Here is an 18901-nt window from a genome sequence, read left to right on the forward strand (position 1 = left end):
ACCTTAGTCTAGAGATTCTTAATCCTGTCATACATCAGAATCACCTCTGGATATTAAAAAAAATACTCCTGCACAAGTCCTTCCTCTGAAAATTCTGATTCTCTGGGGTGAGGCTGGGCCCCTGCGTGGTTCTCACATATTCCCAGAGATGTTCTTCTCCATACTTGATAGTATTTAATAGTATCAGATGTTTTAACTTTCTAAACTAGTCATATTTTTCAACCCTTTGGACATTGAAGTTACAGAGTGCTGAATGCTATCTTTATTTTCCGTATTATTCTAGTGGTAGAATTAGGTTTGGGGCCTAGTACGTTCGTAAGGATTTGTGTTAAGCCAAATAAAATGGGAAGGTTTCTTCACAGCATATCTTGCTCTTTTAGTCAAGGAAGTGTGTACAGTAGTGACCAAGAAACATACAGTCCGACCTCTAATTTTACATAGCTAGTTATCAGCTATAATATCCAACTAGATCCTAGTATAGTTGTAGTTTATAAGATACTAAATTAGACTTTAAATTATTGAAGAAGTTAAAACCTTTTTTACACACAGACACACAAGACACTCTTTTACATCTCTTTAGACTTTGGGTGAGGCAGATGTTTCTCAAAACTAAATTTATTGGCATAAAGTTCTGAAATTTGGGGTGGAGTTTTTTGGCAGCTGTTTAGTAGCTTTAATGTTTATAAAATGTGTTCTGTATAAAATATCTTACACTCTGTTTTTAAGGGAGCTCTTGTCAGTGCCTTGGCTGACGACACCTTACATTTGTGGAATTTACGTCAAAAGAGACCTGCCATACTACATTCACTTAAATTTTGCAGAGAAAGGTAAGAACTCATTCAGTTATCCTATATATAGGATATTTGCTATTCTGTTTTGAAACATTTTCTTTGAACTTTATTCTTTGATTTTATTTTTTGTGATGGACTTTATGAATAATCTAAAAAGTAATTCAAAACTTCAAAAGTTACGCAGTAAAAAGCAAGTTTCCTGCATTTCCATACCCATCTTCCTCTCCAGAGGCAAGCACATAAACTTCTTTTGTGTCCTCGTGGAAATAATTGCAGTCTGTATATATAAGCAAAAATCTCTATAAAGCTCCCTTTTTTTCATAAAAGGGAATGCATTGTGTATTATTTCTGTAACTTGTGTTCATTTAACCATATATCTGCTAGATTGTTTCATATTGGCACGTTTAAATCTTCCTTAGTCATTTTCATAACTGCGTGATATTCCATTGCCTGGGAGGGCTATAATTTATTCACTCAGTCTTCAGCAGTGCACATTTATATCGTCTTAAGTCTGCTCCTCATTCTGCTCTGCTGTGATATTATCTTACGTATGTCTTTGTCCGCTTACACAAATCTGCGAGAGAAATTTGTAGAAGAGGAACAGCTTGGTCACAGAAATCTGTTATATGACTTAGGAGTTTTGTGCTTTGATTGGAGAGGCCTTTTTCACCCCAATTTTATTAAATATTCTCTTTTTTTATAATATTCTCAAAGTTGCTTTTTTAATGCTTAATCTTTGATTCACGTGGAAGTTATTTTGGTATGAAATATGAGTAAGGAATATAGTCCCTACTCTCCCGCATTGCTTGTGGGATATATTTTTTATTTGTATATGTAAATATGTATGTGTGTGTGTGTGTATAGATGTATCTGAGTATATCAGTGTGTACATATATGTGTGTGTGTGTGTGTGTCAAGGTTAAGGAATCTGGGTCTAGATAGTATCTAAATGCAGTGGAGTTAGTGTCTTCAGGCCATGGCCATGTGCAAGGCTCAGGCTGTGTTCCTGCTTTGATAAGTGTCAATCTGTTCAGGTTATATAAACAGGTCAGTCTGTGAGTCTGGGCTTCTGCCCACAATGGCCCTCTGAGTATGCAAGCTAAAGAGGCTGCTGGGAACATAGCAGTTCAGACTTCTCTAGCCAACACCAGGGCATGCCTGCATTGTATGGGGGACAGAGACCAGAGCTGGCAGGGGTCAGTAGCAAAGTTTGCTATTGGGCTGTATCTTGTATGGGGAAAAATAAGTCATCTAAGTGGCTTTAGTTGAATCATGGTTCTCCTAGGAGAAGGGCAGAGGTGAAGGAGGAGTTAATGGAAGGAGGGAGGGGTGAGATCAGGGAAGAAGAGCAAGCAAAAAGTCAGGGTTTAGTTCTTTTCTACCCGTTGGGAAGAGGGCCAGCCCCTTGACTTGCTGGGCAGAGTTCCTCAGTCAGCTTGCCAGTGGGATCTCAGGTGGAGCCCTCTGTCAGCCTCATTGCCATAGAGCAGGTGGAGATAGTGATGGGCGTCTTGGTTCCAGTACATGTCCTCTTGGTGTCAGCCTCACACCACCTGCTGGAAGTGGAAATGTGGATCTGGCTGAGTAGTTGTCAACCTGGTGTGATTTTATCCCCTAGGAGGTGTTTGACAGTGTCTGGAGACATTTTTTTGTTGTCATAATTAGAGGAGGAGGGTGAGCAGTGCTCCTGGCATCTAGTGGATACAGGCCGAGGATGCTGCCAAGTGTTATACGACGCACAAGACAGTCCCCCATAACAAAAAATTAGCTGGTCCAAAATATCGGTAGTGTCAGAGTTAAGAAACCCTGGACTCTAGCACATTAAATGATTTTATTTGGTCAGAGTAGCGCTGTAGAAGTTCTCTTAAACCACCACCCACTGCAGGGATCCTGCCAGGATGTAGAATTCCAGGAGAAGGATACCTCGGACACCTTATTTTCCTGTGGCATCTTCGTATTCCTCACCGGAACACAGAAATTTGGCAGCGTGTGGTCTAAGTTCACATATACTGCAGGTTATCATGGTAAATCTTCATGGAGAAAGGATCAAACCTCCAGGAATCCCAGAGGCAGGAGTTGATGATGGTCAGATATGGAGTGAGTCTCCTCTGTAGTACTTCTGACGATAGTCTCCCAGAAGTTCTGGTAAAGGTGGGTGAGGAACAGTAAGCTAGTCTATAAGGTGCCTTTGTGTGAAGTACAAGTAAAGTCGCCCTTCTTGGTGGCTGCAGCCTCACAGAGTCCACCACCCCCTCCTTGGTTGGGTGCTGTTAGGCAGGGCACAACCTGCATGATTGTACGCAGTGGGTCCTAAAAGTTACAAGTGAAATGAACTGATGGAGTTCCTAGTTTTGAGTTCTGTCCTATCCCCATTTAGTTGATAGAAAATCATAGACAGCTGATTATGTGCCAGCTGAGTGCTGGCTGCTGAGCATGCATTTGTAAACAAGACCCGGCTGACCAGCAGAAACTCCCGGGGTCCGTTCAAAGCTCAGCTGCCCTTGGGCCTTCATTAGGCAACAGTAACTGAACTGTAGCGTGAGCACCTGGTCCTTCAGTGTCTCCTTTGGATGAAGTCCTCTGGGGTGGCTACAAACTTGGATGGCAGCTGGTGGAATGCCCAGGAATGGGCGTGGGGCCTCATGGATGACCCTTGTTATATTCTCTCCAGACTAAAGTTCAGATTTCTTCAAATGGCAGCAGGGAGAGGGGAGGCATTTGGGAGGAGCTTAGTTTTCCTCAGCACCTGGCTGCAGGTTCAGAGGGAAAGTGGAGTGAGGCTTTCCCCCAGCTCTGGGACCCTGCCCACGGCAGCAAGGCTGGTTCTGCCTCTCACCCTGAGCTCTGTGTCGTTCAGGAGTTCCCATGTGCCCTGTACTCTATACCCTGATGGAAGCTTTCTGTTGGCATGGCTGCCCAGGCAGGCAGAGGGACAAAATCCTGTCCTTCTCATTTGTAGGAATCCATCCTTTTCCTTCTACAACTGCTTTACATTCAGTGATTATATCTGTAGCAGTCAGGATAGCCTGAGTTATGCTGTGGTAACAAACACTCTCAAAATCTTAATGACTTAGTCTAGCAACAGTTTATTTTTGCTAACACTATATGTCCTCTGTGGGTTTGCTGGAACTCTTCCTTTTCATTATCGTCTTTATTCCAGAATCCTGGCTAAGGAACAGCCAGTCTTTACAATATTGCCGGTCACCGTAGTAGAGACTCACTGCTCTGCGTATTCTCTACATAGTAGAGAATGTGGCGGCGCACACGTTGGCCCTTCAAGCTTCTGCCTGGAAGTGATACATCTTTCTCTGCTCTCATTTCCCGGGCCAGAGCAAGCCACATGTCCAGCCCTAGTTTCAGTTGTATAACCAGGAAGAGGGAAAGCTGGACTGTTTGTGAATATTTAATACTGACGCCCCGACTGCTGCTTATTTTTGCTGTCGCCATTGCGGTACAATAAGCAATAGCCTGGTCAGTGTTGCCGTCTGTCCTCAGGCGGTTGGCACTAGCTTAATAGTTGAATTACTGTTTCACTTTTATGCTATTTGCACTTATATTTCTGAAAGTAGGAAAGGTAAGAAAAATATAAAAAGTTTATACAGGGTAATTCATTACATTCCGAACCATTGTTAAATAATTTAAACTTAGGTTTTATTCCCTCATTTTCATAAGTGGTCAAATTTTCTTATTTTAGTGGAAATTTATATAAATGTAATTATCTGTAGTGATTTAAATTGTATTTTTTCATAATGTGGATTTTTTCTAGTTTTAATTTTTTTTAATTGTGCTAAAATAAAAATAAAATTTACTATTTTAACCATTTTTAAGTGTACATATAGTTCAGTTATGTTAGGTACATTCACATTGTGTGCAACCACATAATGTGGGTATTTTGATATGATTTCACTTTATGGTGTTTAAGAAAAAATAGATAAATTGGAGTCTCAAGTCTTGGTTTCGCTATGAACTTGGGTGTATTACTTTACTGCCTTGTGTGTGGGTTTCCTAATTTGTCATGCTGGCTGCTGAGCTTGCATTTGGAAACAAGACAGACTGGGACCTTGCCATTAGGATCTTAGTCAAAGTTAAGACAAGCTTAGCTTCCCAGATGCCCAATAAAATGACATTTGTTTGTGTTAAATAAATATGTATCTCAGTTTCCATAGAATGATTCTTAGTTGGGGGATAACATAAACTTGTGAATGCCCTCGTGGTTAGCAGCCACTTTCTACTCATTGTCAAGTTTAGTCCTTCCCAGTGTTGGTTACTTACCTTCAGATATGATTTTCTCTATCACCTGGGGAGCAGTACACCGTAGTGGTTCTGAGTGCAGACCCTGGAACCAAACTGCCTGAGCTGGGTCTTAGTTCATAGCCCAGTCACTTATTAACTGTGTCAGTTTGTTATCTGTAAAATGGATCATTATTAAAAAACCCTAAGATTCATATTTTAAAGTTAATATGTATAAAATAAGTAGTATGTATAAAGCACTTAGAACAGTATTTAGTACATAGAAATCACCTATATAGCTGGTTTTTTTTTAATATATTGGATTTACTTAAGGTAATAATTTTGTAACTGGAAATATCTGCATTAACTAAACCAGAGATTTGTCTTAGGCGGTTCTTTATAGAAACAACTAATTGAAAAAGGAAAATCATTAGAACCGATGACATTAACTATATCAAATCTATTTAAATTGTAGACAGTTCTGAGCTTGAAGTTAACAGTAGCTACCCCTCTTCCACTTCCAACATAGAGTTCTACTTTTTGAGACTTGATAAGTGCAGGCCATTTTTAGGGAGTAAGACAGTGCATCTTGAAGAGTGTTTATATTCATAGATAGGGGAATGTATTGGCTTGCTAGAGCTGCCATAAGAAGTACCACAGACCAGATGGCTTAGACAATAGAAGTTGATTTTCTCACAGTTCTGGAGGCTAGAAGTCCGAGATCAAGGTGCCGGCTGGGTTGGTTTCTTCTGCTGTCTGTTCTTGGCTTATAGACGAGCATCCTCTCCCTCCCTCTTTCTTCACGTGGTCTTCCCTCTGTGTGTGTCTGTGTCCCCATTTCCTCCTCTTACGAGCACATCAGTCATATTGGATTAGGGCCCACCCGTGTGACCTTACTTTATCTAAATTACTTCTTTAAAGATCCCATCTCCAAATAGAGTTACATTATGAGGCATTGGGGTTAGGACTTCAACGTATGAATTTGAGGTGGGGGGACGACGACACAGTTCAGTCCCTAACAGAGAAGTAGGTTAAAACCAACCAGGATACAAGATAGAAATTTTTTTAAAAATCACCAAACAGAAGAAAAAGTAAACATAATTTGAAAGTTGAAGAAACAAGGTTTTAAATATCTTCCTTGGCTGGCATGCAGTTCACTGTGCCGGTTGCCAGGTCCCTCTTCAGTTAGGGATTCGTCTGTCATACAGTTTTACCGTAAGAATGAATTTGCCAGTGGTAGTAGCTACAGCATCTGAATCCCCTGCCTACATGAAGGGAGTTGGTAGTAGCAGTGTGTCATAGTGGAGAACCTCAGGGGTGGTGTGGCTTTTAATGCCCCGTCCCCTGTTATGGATTGCATTGTATTCCCCAAAAAGATACGTTGAAGTGCTAACACCCGGTACCTGTGAAGGTAACCTTATTTGGAAGTAGGATCTTTGCAGATGTGAGCAAGTCAGTATGAGGCTAAGGTGGGCCTTAATCCAATATGACCACGGTCCTTATAAGAAGAGGAGAAGAGGCCCAGACACACAGGATAACACCATGTGATGGTGGAGGGAGAGACTGGAGTGACGCATCTGCAAGTCAGGGAATGCCGAGGAGAGCTGGCGATCCCAGAAGCTGGGGGAGAGGCGTGGAACACGCTCTCCCCTGGAGCCTTGAGAGAGAAACGGCCCTGCTGACGCCTTGATGTCTGGTGGCCTCTTGAACTGCGAGAGAGTACGTTTCTGTTGTTTTAAGCTGCCCAGTTTGTGGTAATTTGTTCTGGCAGCCCCAGAGTCTAATGTGTATCTCCTTTGTTCTTCTTGCTTGATGTTGGTGAGCCTTGTTCTTACGCCCTTGGGTTTATCCTTGTAAAGCAGGGCTTTGGCTTTGATAGGAGCTGAGAATTTGAAAGTGAAATTCTGATAAGGTAGGTGCCTTATCAGAGTATGTCTCATTTAGCTTCTACTTTGTCTTTTCCTTTAAAAGAAGTTTACTTGGGAGGAAGTCACGGGTCTATAAGCAACTACAACTATCTGCTAGTCCTTTTTTATCACCTTGAGTTAGTGTGACCAGTCTTCTCAACCATGTTAAATTTTTGCGTAATAGTTTTTAAATAACAGCATTAAATACGAAGCATTTAAGACTGAAGACTAAGTTATATTTGTGGGCTTTCCTATTTAGGACTTACTATTTTCTAATAATTATATCCCTTAATTGTATAACTGTATGTTTATAAAATGCTTCCACATAAATGTTATGTATTCTCAGGGGTCAAGAAAAATTCCCCTAGGTGAAAGTTCAGAGAATAGATTTTTTTCCCCATAAATATGTTAGACACCTGAATAGCTGAGTCTTTATGTTGAAATTAATATATTTCTTTTAAAGATGTGCTTTTCCTTTATTCTAACACACTGATTTACAGCTTTTTCATTGCATGATAGATGTGTCTATTTAAAGAATAAAATAAGCATGCCTGCATTCTAAAGTAATGATTAGGAAAATGCGATATTATATGGAATGCACTAATAAAATTGTAACTTAACAATTATCAATGGAGCATCACTGTCCAAAGTCCTCTTAAGAAAAAAACCTACTTGACAAATGGAGTGATCCATTCAGAACCAGCACAGCAGTGGGAAGTTGGTGCCCATTGGTTACTTTAGGGACTGACTGCTGCCCTAGCGTCAGATTTTCTTAGTAGCATAAATTAATATAGAAACAAAAACTAATTTATCCCATTATACTCTTATTATAATATTACCTAAATATTGTGCTTTGCATATTTATGAGGTTTATAATTTGCTCAGTATGAACAGGGCATAGCTGCAAAAGAGTCTTTGGCTAGATACCAAGCCTCAAAATATCTCTACAGGTCTTCCAAAGATTTTGAATTAATTCACTGCACATATTTAACAAGAAAAAAGTTAATCATAATATTGGAACAAATTAGAGACCTAGAATTACAGTTTTTGTGGTAATTGCATCATATCGACAAAATATTTTTCTTTGAAAGCAGCTTTATGAAAACTGTACAAGCATTAGAAATGAGAGCAGTTTGGTGGAATGAAATTCAGGACTTGAACACAGGAGTGAAAATGTTAGCAAGGCAGACAGAGGAATCTGCCCTGGACCTAATTCTAATCCACAAAGAGAATTGCTTGCTGATATGGGTATGAAGAATCACCTTGGGTATGCTGAGTATGGATAACCATGCACTGAGACAAACTTTAATAAGAAAAGAGAAAAATAAGTTGTCCGTGTTCAGAGGAAAGACAGTTATGATTTGATGACCTTGAGACTGTAAAAGGAAAGATGGTCAGTAAGTGTTGGGTAACTTCCTAGAATAAAATTATCCGTAATAACTAAGAAATTCTGACAAGGACATTGGGACAGACATTCAAAGAGACTAGTCTAGTTGCACAAGGACTTTACAATGTACTCAGGTGTAAAAAGATTATATGGAAGGAGGGGGTACGTAATCAAAGGTGATATAAGAGTCATTTAGCTCTGCTAATGAGCTAAGCCTTGTGAAAAATACTAGAGAAAAATAATGAATGAAAACACTGTATTTTAATGTTTAGGGCAAGAAAGCTAAGGATTAATGGTAGACAGAGTTAGGACATATGTAATTCCTCTAACTGTACCAGTGCAGTACTGGCTCAGACAGATAGTGTCTTCGGCTGCTGAAAGGACTGACTCCTGTACTGTTATTGGCTGGCTTAGGAGGAATATAGAGGGGGAGTCGTGCTTCAAATTTGGAAATGAAAAAATTACATTTTAGAAGGTAAGTTCAGTTCACTAAACTGAAATGCAGAATTGGGTGCCTTCTGCGTGCCAGGGATTGTGCTAGCTATTGGGGTAAGAAAGATGAATAAAATGCATGAGTAGCTTATATTAAAGCAGAGACCCAGACATATAATAACCATAATACAATACGGTTGAATGCCCTTTGAAAAGTTTGTGTTAAACACACGTGATAGCATAATTAATCCAATCTTTTTCAACTTTTTTTTTTAACATACTGCTTTGAAAAGAAGACAAAGGCAGTCATCAAGAAAATGCAAAGTAAAACCGTAACCAGATACCACTACACTTTGTCATCAGAGTGGCTAAAATGTTGACACTGACATGACACGTTTGGAACCTCTTATAACCTCCTGGTGGGAGTTTTAAGTGTTACAATCACTTTGGAAAATATTTTGGTTGTCTTCACATACTCCATGACCCAATGCTTCCACTCCTAGACATATATGTGTGGTAGGCAGAATTCTAAGATGGGTTCCTTGATGCTCCCTGGTATACACACCCTCTCCTCGTTATTCCAGCAAACACTCATTTAGATGAAGGCACTTTGTAGCTGTAATTGAGGTCCCAGTTAGTTGACTTTAAGATGGGGAGATTAAACTCAATAAGCCTGACTTAATCAAGTGAGCCTTTAAAAGGGAATGGACTATTCCTGACAAAGGTTCAAAGCGTTAGAGGGATTCACTGCAAGGGAGAGTCAGTCCTACAACCACAAGAAGCTGAGTTCGACTAGCAGCGCCTGAATGAGCTTGAGAGCTGATTCCTCCCCAGAGCCTCCAGAAAGGGACGCCTGGCTGGTACCTGAACTTCAGCCTTGTGACACCTTGAGCAGAGAACCCAGTCATGCACTGCCTGCATTTCTGACCTGCAGAAACTGAGAGAATAAATGAGTATTGTCTTAAGCCATTAATTTTGTGTTAATTTGCTACACAGCAATAAAAAACTAATGCAGATTTTGGTACGTAGAAGTGGGACCTGCTGTGACAAATACCTAAAAACGTGGAAATTGCTTTGGAATTGGGCAGTAGGTAGAGGCCGTGTTACTGAGCAATGGGCTTGTTCTGCTTTCTGCAAGACTTGGCCAAAAAGCCAGGAGGCAAGTCAGTGAAATAGAAAGGGTTTATTGGTTTTGCCAGCAAAGGTGGAAGTGTCCTTAAAGCCCGTCTTACAGAACCAAGCCTACAGGCCAGTCACAGTAGGCTGGTCCCCGGGTGGGACAGACTTCTCATCTTAGTTCCTGATAATCTTTTGTTTTACTGGATATGCATCAGAGACCGGAGCAACACCCTGCACCCTGATTTAGTTTATAGATAATGAGAACAAAATCTTGAATACATATAGAAAGATTAGTGTTTATGTGAGTGGCACAACAGTTATAGGAATCTTGAGGAGCATGGTAGAAAAGCCTGCATTGCTTTGAACACGCTGTCTGTGGGACCCTGGTCTTGGAGACTGCTGCCACGGAGAGCTCAGAGGGACAGAGGAACGTGCTTTTGGAAACTGGAGGAAGCGGTTCCTTGTTATGTAGTGGCAGGAAGCTTAACAGAAGTGTCTCCTCCACACTGTGTAAGTGGTTACCTTTCATAGTTAGCTGAGGAGATTTCCAAGGAAAGGGTTGAAGGTGACTTTCTCTTGAAGCTTTAAATGCAAGAGGAGAGAAGTAAATTGAGGGAAGAATTATTAAAGGAACCAGGACTTAATGATTTGGGAAATTCTTACCGTGATCCAGCTGGGAAAAGAGACTGCTTCTGAAAGTGTGGCACAGAGAAAAACAGAAGGGTGTGGCTGTACACCTTTTTCCTAAAAATCTAAAGACCAAAAGGTGGGAGTGCTCAGTCACACAAGGCCTCTTTTAAGAGATTAAGGGTGTGCCCCACAGATCTTCTCAGCCACACCAGAGAGCCTCTGTGAAGCTGGAGAGTGTCACCCCCTGGCCTCTCAGCAGGAGCCAAGACAGAGAAAGGATTATCCCAAAAAGATGTGTGGGTGTGACTTTTGTCTAATGGAGTAAAACCCAGTGAAATTTATTTAAGACCCACAAATTTCTTGCGAAAATTGTATAGCAGAAGCATTACCAGCTTGGACTGAAAGAGGCGGTATAAAATGGAAGGAGGCTGCAGCCAAAAGTAGGATGATAAAAGTAGTCAGCTGCAAACAGATGTCCTTTTATGAAAAAGGAAGAATGGTGAAGAGGCAGAGCTGAGAGCCACAGGCAGTTATTCCTGGGCCTTGAAACCTAGGGTTAGGGTTAGGGTTAGGGTACCAAACCCAACATTTGCCCAACTGGATTTCAAAACCGTTATGGACCAGTGACTCCTATTTACCATCCACTTTCTCCACTTTGGGAATTTCTGTAAATGTGATGTTATGCCTGTCCCATCACTGAATGCTGGGAGTGCGGGAGGCAGATAATTCGTCTCTTGAGTTTCATAGGTCACAGATGGAGGGGAATTGTGCCCAGGAACTGTACTTAATGGTTATACTCAGGACCCTCATCTGCAACGAATTTAGATGAGATCTGGGATTTTTGAGCCGATGAGATTTTGGACTTGAATTGATGTTGTAATTGGTTGAGACTTTGGGGATGTTGGGATGAGTGAATGTGTTTTGCATTTGGGAGCAATGTGAATCTTTGGAGGCTGAAGGGCTGGCAATTAAAGGCAGAATTCTAAGAAGGTCCCCAAGATTTCCACCCCCTGGTGTACACACACCTTCTCCTAATTATTCAGTCAATTCTAATCAAGGCGCTGCTGTGAAGGGATTTTGCAGATGTAATTGAGATCCCAAATCGGTTGACCTTCGTGTAGGGAGTTTATCTGATTGCTTTTAGTCTTTTATTACCTAACTTAAAATGGCACAAGTGAGTGGAATTACCTGCTTGGTTTGGCTCATCTCTGGAGCTCAGTTTGGTTCAAGTGTATCCATAGTATATGGGTAAGTTGAGGAAGGTATGGACACTAATGAACAACTGAATCATGTTAGGAAGAAACGGACTGAGGAATGGATGGTGGGTAGATGAACAACCAGTGTCCACCGTACTTCTCAGTCTTCAGAATGAAGTTGAAACTCTTAAATATGTAGCGCTCTGTGAACGGTCTTGCAAGATCTGTGACTCTGCTTCTTAGCACGGTAATTTCATTTCGCTATCCTTCTCCCTCTCTTTGTGTGTTATAATCCAGCTGCCCTGACCTGTCAGTGTTTTAGTGAACTGTCTTGTCTCTTGCCCGTTTATATGTGCTGATCTCCCTGCTCAGAACACACTTAGGATTCTGTTTTCATGGCTAACCCTGTTCATCTTTAAAGTCTCGTCATTTCTTTTACAGGTTTTTCTGTAAAGTTCCCAAGTCTGGGTGTTGTGCCTGTTTGTGTTATCCCACAGTGTGATGCTCTCTCCCTGAAAGAGCACATCCCATGCTTAGTGTACTTGCCCTGGTTGCTTGTCTTCTCCGGTAAAGTGTAAACCGCATCTGTTTTCTTTATCGTTTTCTTCCCAGCACCACTCTCAACGCCTGACATCTAGTAAATGCTTGAAAAAAAGTTTGTTGACATTTTGGTACCTCATTGCCTTTGCAGAAACAGGGGAATCTCTTTTCTCTAGGAGGCGTGGCCCTCCGCAGACTCTTGTTACCTGGGAGATAGGTTCTAAGAGGGAGAGTCTCAAACAATAAAAAGAGAGTATTTGCTCAGGGCTAATTGTGTGTATACTCCTTATTCCTCCCACTGATCTATCCAGAACTAGTGGTTATGTGATTATCCTTGGAGTGCTGTTTGCTTCTTGGCCCATGGCAAAGCTTTTAAAATTTTTCGGTTTTTTTGTAAAAAGAGTGAGATCGGAGAATAAAAAGCTTTGGGCAGTGGATTTCTTTCTACTAAACCAGCACGCCTGGGAAGTACTGCAGACCTCTTGTCTGTAAGTATCTGGCAGTGATTTTCAGGTTGAAGATGGTTTTGTTTTTCCTTTTCCTGACTTACTGTATTAGGAAGAGTTTCCAGAACAGTGCTTGATGATATTGTTGATAGCAAGTATCTTTTTCTTAGTAATATTTTTAAGAATATTGCTTCTAGGGTTTTACTCTTAAGCAGAATGTAGGGTGTTGGTTTAAGAGAGTTTTTTCCCCCTAAAAGTTGGTTGTCACTGATGGGAGTTAAATTTTAATTGAAGGCCTTTTTAACATCTTTTGAAGATTATCGTGTGATTTTTTCACCTCCCTCTTTTCTATTGATTTGATCTGTGACATTAATAGATTTCCTAATACTAAGCATTCTTGTAGGCCTGTGAATTTTTAATACAGCTGACAATTTTTTATTATACTGTTAAATGTTAGTATATTCTTGAGGATTTTTACTTCTGTTTTTAAGTGAGATTGGAATATAGTTTTTTTTTTTCTCTGTTACTGTCAATTTTGGTATCAGGGTGCACTTCCTTCATATAATGAGTTGAGTGAGATTCCTGTATATATATATATAGAGGGGGTGGGGGAGAGAGAAACCTCTTTAATAATAAAAAAAAGACATAAACCATAGACTGGGACGTATTTAGAGTACACCTTCTCTGTATAATAAAAGACAATCTAATATCAATGGAAAAAAAATGTACCTAACAATTGCTGGTGAGTACCAGTTTGCTTTTGTTCATCCCAGCATTTGTTGTATAAAGACCTCTGCCGTCTTCATTCTCCATCATCATTTAGATCATGTAAGATCATTAAAAACAGCACTATAAGAAATCCCCCGTAGAACAGGGAGCAGTTTTTTCAGATGTTATTATTCATTCGTTCTGTAGTTGATATGCTATTTTCCTATTTGATATTCACTGTTTTACTTATATTCAGTTTTTTTGATAGTCATCAACAGAGTTATATTAAGGTCTCATTTCACAAGAGAGGTTAATATGATTTATTTGGACATATTTCTAAAAGTTCTTAAATGCTTTATGAAAATTGAGATGTAATTAATAAAGAATCTAGTAAATCAATACAAATGTAAAATGACCTTCAAAGATCTCTGAAGCTTATTTTTCAAAACATTTATTACATTGTACTGCTGGGTTATAGATATGATGACGATTTTCTAAAGTAGCTGTGACAGTTTATCAGAAAAGACAAATGGAACTACTAATAGAAAGGAAATCCTTTGAACAGATTTATAAATTACTTTCAGCTGATTCTGCTCTTATTTTTAACACATTTCCATGTTCATTAATGCGAGTAAATTTTCATCTAATAACAGGACAATGTAAAGTACAATTAATTTAACAAAAGAATCAAAATAATATCAGCTTTTTAAAAACTTTCTTATGCATTAATTCATTTGATAAACATTGAGATTCTGGTCCATGCAAATACTGTAATAAATTCCAAAGAGGCATGGGAGTTATAATTGTCTGAGAAAATGTGGCAAATCACGATGCAATGGAAAACTTGATGCAATATGAATGTAATGAAAATTTTAAAGATTAACCAGAAACAAGATGCATCATCATGTTTTGGGAATTTTAGGTAAAGCCTTATAAAACAGCCTGTATGAACAGATGTGTAGGATTAGTAGGAATTTCCTACACTGACAGTGGGCGAAGGGACTTTCCGTTATGTGCAGACGCACAGTCGTGAAGCAGTCTCACATGTGTAGGCAGAGTATCTGGTTAGCCATTGCTAGGGGTGTTGTCCAGAGAGGATGATTTTGGAAAGGTGGAAAAGATCTACTTCATGAAAGGCCTTTTATACAATTATAAGAAAGTTATATTCTCAACCTTTTTCCAACTTTAAATCATGAAATGAATAACATTTTCTGAGCAAGACACATTACAAGTAGGTATTTTTTTGTCACTATAGACTATCATATAGTAGGTAAGTTGCAGATTAGCTGCATGTTATTGCTGTATAGGTCGGGGTTCAATGCAGGAACAGAAACTGTAGATATTTTCAGCATAAAGGGGTTTAATTCAGGGACGTAGCTGTTTACAAAATGTCTGAAAGGCTGCCAGAACAAGCGTTTTAGAATGTACTGTTACTGCCATCAAACTGCCTCTCGACACATGGATCTCAGGGAGATTTTGAATGCTGTGTCGGGTTCCCACTGCTGCACTAAGTGCATCTTACACTCAGGTCTCCAAGAAGGTCCTCGTCAGCAGAAACAGCAACAGAAAGGTGGTCTCTGCCCCACTTCTGCCAACAAATCTCAAGCATAGTCAATTAGTAGAAACTTAATCTCATCCAGAACTCTAATGGTAGGAGAGTCTGGGAAATGTAAGTTTTAGCTTTCTGGCGTCTGCAGTACGGGAAGGCGTATAGGAGGATGTGAAAGAGGATGCTTTGACCAAATCCTGCACACTTCATATCGCTACCCCCTTTTCCTAGACATGTGTACCACAAAGCGTCACTAAACATTGCTGAAGAAGCGTTATGGTGGAAGCTAAGCCGTTAGAGTCTTTCAAGTAAGATAATAGGTGATCTCTCTTGGCTTCGGACAGATAACTCTTGGGGCAGCTTGGAACTGTCAAATCAGTCAGTGATAATGGTTTAAATTAGGTCTAGGCCATGAGGATGGAGAGGGAGTAAGTCAGGAATATCTGATTGTTTTGTTAATTAACATAATAAATCCTCACACTTTGTATAGTTCATTTCACAGATATTTATTGAGTACTTATTAGGTGCAATGTTGTGTGATATTTGCTGAGAATATAAAAATGATGACTATTTCCTGTCATGTTGGGCTGATTTAATGGGGATGTAGTCATACAGATGAGCGTATTGGTTCATATTTCTTTCTGTGGATTAAATTGTAATCATCTGTGTATTATACGCTTGTTTATGGGTGATTAACTTCAACATTACTTAGGAGGCTGTACATGTTCTTTTGTTAAAGAAAATTGGTAATAATAAAATCTTCCAAATTTGGTGCTTGTTGACTACATAATATTTGGCAGACTGCTACTGAGGCTAAATAGTGAGTAGGGTGTATGTCTCACTCCCTAACACTTAATATGTTACACATTTTTTCAAAAATTCCTTAAGCAAGTACAGAACTTATGTTCTCGTAACACCCTATGTATGGTAAGTATATCTATGTTTAAGTCCAATATAAGGATTTAGAATGCAGCTCTCTTTAGAGACACACTGAGGAAAGTCAGTTTCATTATCTGTGTATTTCTAAGACATTTGTTTCAGTCAGTCTTTTTTTTTTGGCTCAACTTATCCATTTTAAGGTACCTTTTCAGGCTCAATTTAATATGCCATTCCTATAATATTTAACTTTATTCATGTTTACTGAGTTTTAGTGTGACTCAATATATTATTATAAATTATTTTTGGTATAACTTGATGCTCTACTAATACATCAGCAAATAAACTTAAATTGGTCTCCTGGTATCAGTAAAAACTGAAGTCATTGTCATTTATTATGATCTATACCACCTTAAAATAAAATTAATCTTTGTAATAAAGTATATGAAAAACAGTACTTGTGAATTTGATTTTAATCCAAGGTACTGTTTTAGCTTCATGAGACATGCACTGCTTGCATTCCTAAAAAGTTTTCCTGGGTTTTTTTTTTTTTTTTAACATAATTGTAGAAGTATAAGGATTTTTTTTCCATATGTTTTTATAGTTTTTCTTCGTTTTCAACTGAGAAGATGTTAGTTGAATAGAATTATATTATGTAAAAGATCAAGTATCTATTGTTGCATATCACATCATCCCAAAACTTAAGAGGCTAAAATTAAAACCATTTTGTTTGCTCACGGTTCTGTGTGTCAGCAGCCTGGGTTGGGCTCAGCAGGAGTGGTCTTCCACTATAGTCACTTACGAAACGGTGTTGGATGGTCTAGCTTCCTTACTCACATGTCTGGTGGTTGGGGCTGGCTATGGACTGGGCCAGTGTCTCCAACACTGGAGTCTGGGCTTCATCACCTGGCTCCTGGGTTCTAAAAGCATAAGAGAGCAAGCCCAAAAGTACAAGCACTTTTCAACTCTGCTTATGGCACAATTGCTAATATTCCATTGGCCGAGGCAAGTCACGTGATCAATCCCAGAATCCATGTCGGGGGAAGACTATACCTGGGGAGGATACAGGGAGGGAGATGAAATCTCTTGGAGGCCATTACTGTAGTAATTTTCAGTATTTTTTGCATCAATTGATCTGAACTCCTTAAGTTTGAAATCTGTTTGTCCCAAGGCTATTCAGTGCCATTTGTTTCATGACTACTTTTAGAAAAATACTAGCTTCCTATCATGGATCACTTTCTTATAGTCATTAAGTGACAACAGCAAATCTCTCTTCTCTGTCTCTGCATATATACTCGCACTTACACATATACACGTGTTATGTATATACGGTTTTAAGTCCTCCAATACACATGACGCCTTTTACATAATCAATTCATATAATTTTTCATCAATTTAATTATTACACGAAAGCTTGCATATTCTTTATTCTTTAAACTTGCAACAAAGAAGGCTAAGATTCTTTGTAAACAAGGAAATAAGGTTGTGTTTCTATAACAAATTGAAAGAACACTGTTAAGTACTGTAAATCAAGTCCAGTTTGTCTCGACTCCCAGTTTCACATCTTGGTAACTGACTGGTCAGATTGCCCACAATCTGGAATCATGCCGTTCTGCGTGGGGCGTGCTGGCTGAGTGGCTTTTCTAGTAGTATGTTTTGGGGAACCACTTTTTCTTAGTGGCCTTTCCCTAAGTCACTGTATGACATGATTTCATTTGATGGCAACATGGAATTTTAGTTTTTTCACTATTCCTATTCCCACATGTTCAGAGCCGTTAAAATTTACTAGTTGAGAAGTTCTCAAGCTAATTGTGATAAAAACCTTTTCACCTTCCCCCTTCTCAATTGACTTAAATAGTGAGGGTAGTTATGGAGCAGAGTAATTTTTAAATTTGGTGATATATTGTACAGATACAGTCCTATGTTTTGTATTTTTTAAAAAGTGTACAAAACTCATTCTAGGGACCATATTAAAGTCTTGGTGCCAGATAATTAAGTGAGCATTTTAAGTTCCTTCTAAAAATGTTTAATGCTAAATGGTTCTCACTTCTGAAAAACGTAAAGATGCTTAAAATTTCCCATTGCTACAAGTTGGTTTTACAGTTGACTGAGAAAAAAAATCTTATGGTGGTAGCTAATATTGAAAAAGCGAGTCTAGGAAAAGTTCTAGATTTTTTCCTCAGCAGTGAATTTATTCTTACTTCATTTTTAAAATTATTTAAGAAACAATACAGAAAAAATAGCAGTATGCAGCTGCTATGCTAGCAACAGAAGATATTGTATAATATATCCAAAATCTCTGCCCTTAAGGAGTTAAGTTTAAATTTTTTAAGCATACTTAAATAACTTTGTTAGTGTTAAAATCAGAGATGGGTCATGTAATTGTATTAAACAAATCAGCTACTGCTTTTGTAGAGTGAAAAATAATGGAGAATTGCAAAATAGAACAGATCAGGATGTTGGCTATTTCTGCTTTGGGGGTTTTTTTTTTTTTGGTCAACCTGTCATTATTTTGGCTTATTTATTTTGAAATTATTTTTGCACTTTCAAAATGTTTAGCTATATTCGTGTTTTAGTTTAAGGCACATTTCAAATGAAATAGTTGTTTTTGTGATGTTTGCATTGCATTGTTCACTCTGTATCTGGCATGCTATTGCCACTTTTCTTACTTCATGTAGTTAAAATTCATCTATGGCTTCTGTCTGGCGGAATATCACTTCGTTTCAGAAATTGCTGTCGTTAATGGAACACTTACTGTCAGGCGCCATTTTAGCATCTGCCTCGCTCTGTCTTATTTGATCCTCAGGTGAGCACGGTGAGGTAGATGTTCTTCATTGCTTAGAAACTGAGGCTCTGCGAGATTGGCTGATTTACCTAAGGTCACACACATGCTAGTGAGTGACAGAGTTGGAAACTAAATCCAGGCCGCCTCCCTCCAGAGCTCGTCGTGCCTGTGTATTAATCAGAATCACAGTCTGTTTTCATAATTCCTAATCCACAGAGCTCTGAAAACAAAGAGTTTTAAAATATCTTTATTTAGGTATAATTGACATGCAATAAATTGCACATATTTAAAGTGTGCCATCTAAG

General features: G+C 39.0%; 1 protein-coding gene across 6 annotated transcripts in view; it reads left to right on the forward strand.

Annotated features, from left to right (window-relative positions):
- The window catches only part of STXBP5 (syntaxin binding protein 5), a 163058-nt gene that overhangs the window by 29867 nt on the left and 114290 nt on the right, over positions 1–18901 (forward strand). For all 6 annotated transcript variants that reach the window (XR_011502593.1, XR_006526709.2, XM_014850645.3 and 3 more), the window contains one exon: positions 727–827. Coding sequence is in view for 4 of the 6 variants with exons in the window: in XM_014850645.3 (XP_014706131.1) it covers positions 727–827 (101 nt within the window). In the remaining 2 variants the exon portion in view is untranslated. The remainder of the gene's footprint in view (positions 1–726; positions 828–18901) is intronic.

The sequence above is a fragment of the Equus asinus genome, chromosome 1 (genome assembly GCF_041296235.1).
Source record: "Equus asinus isolate D_3611 breed Donkey chromosome 1, EquAss-T2T_v2, whole genome shotgun sequence".
NCBI classification, from domain to species: Eukaryota; Metazoa; Chordata; class Mammalia; order Perissodactyla; family Equidae; genus Equus; species Equus asinus.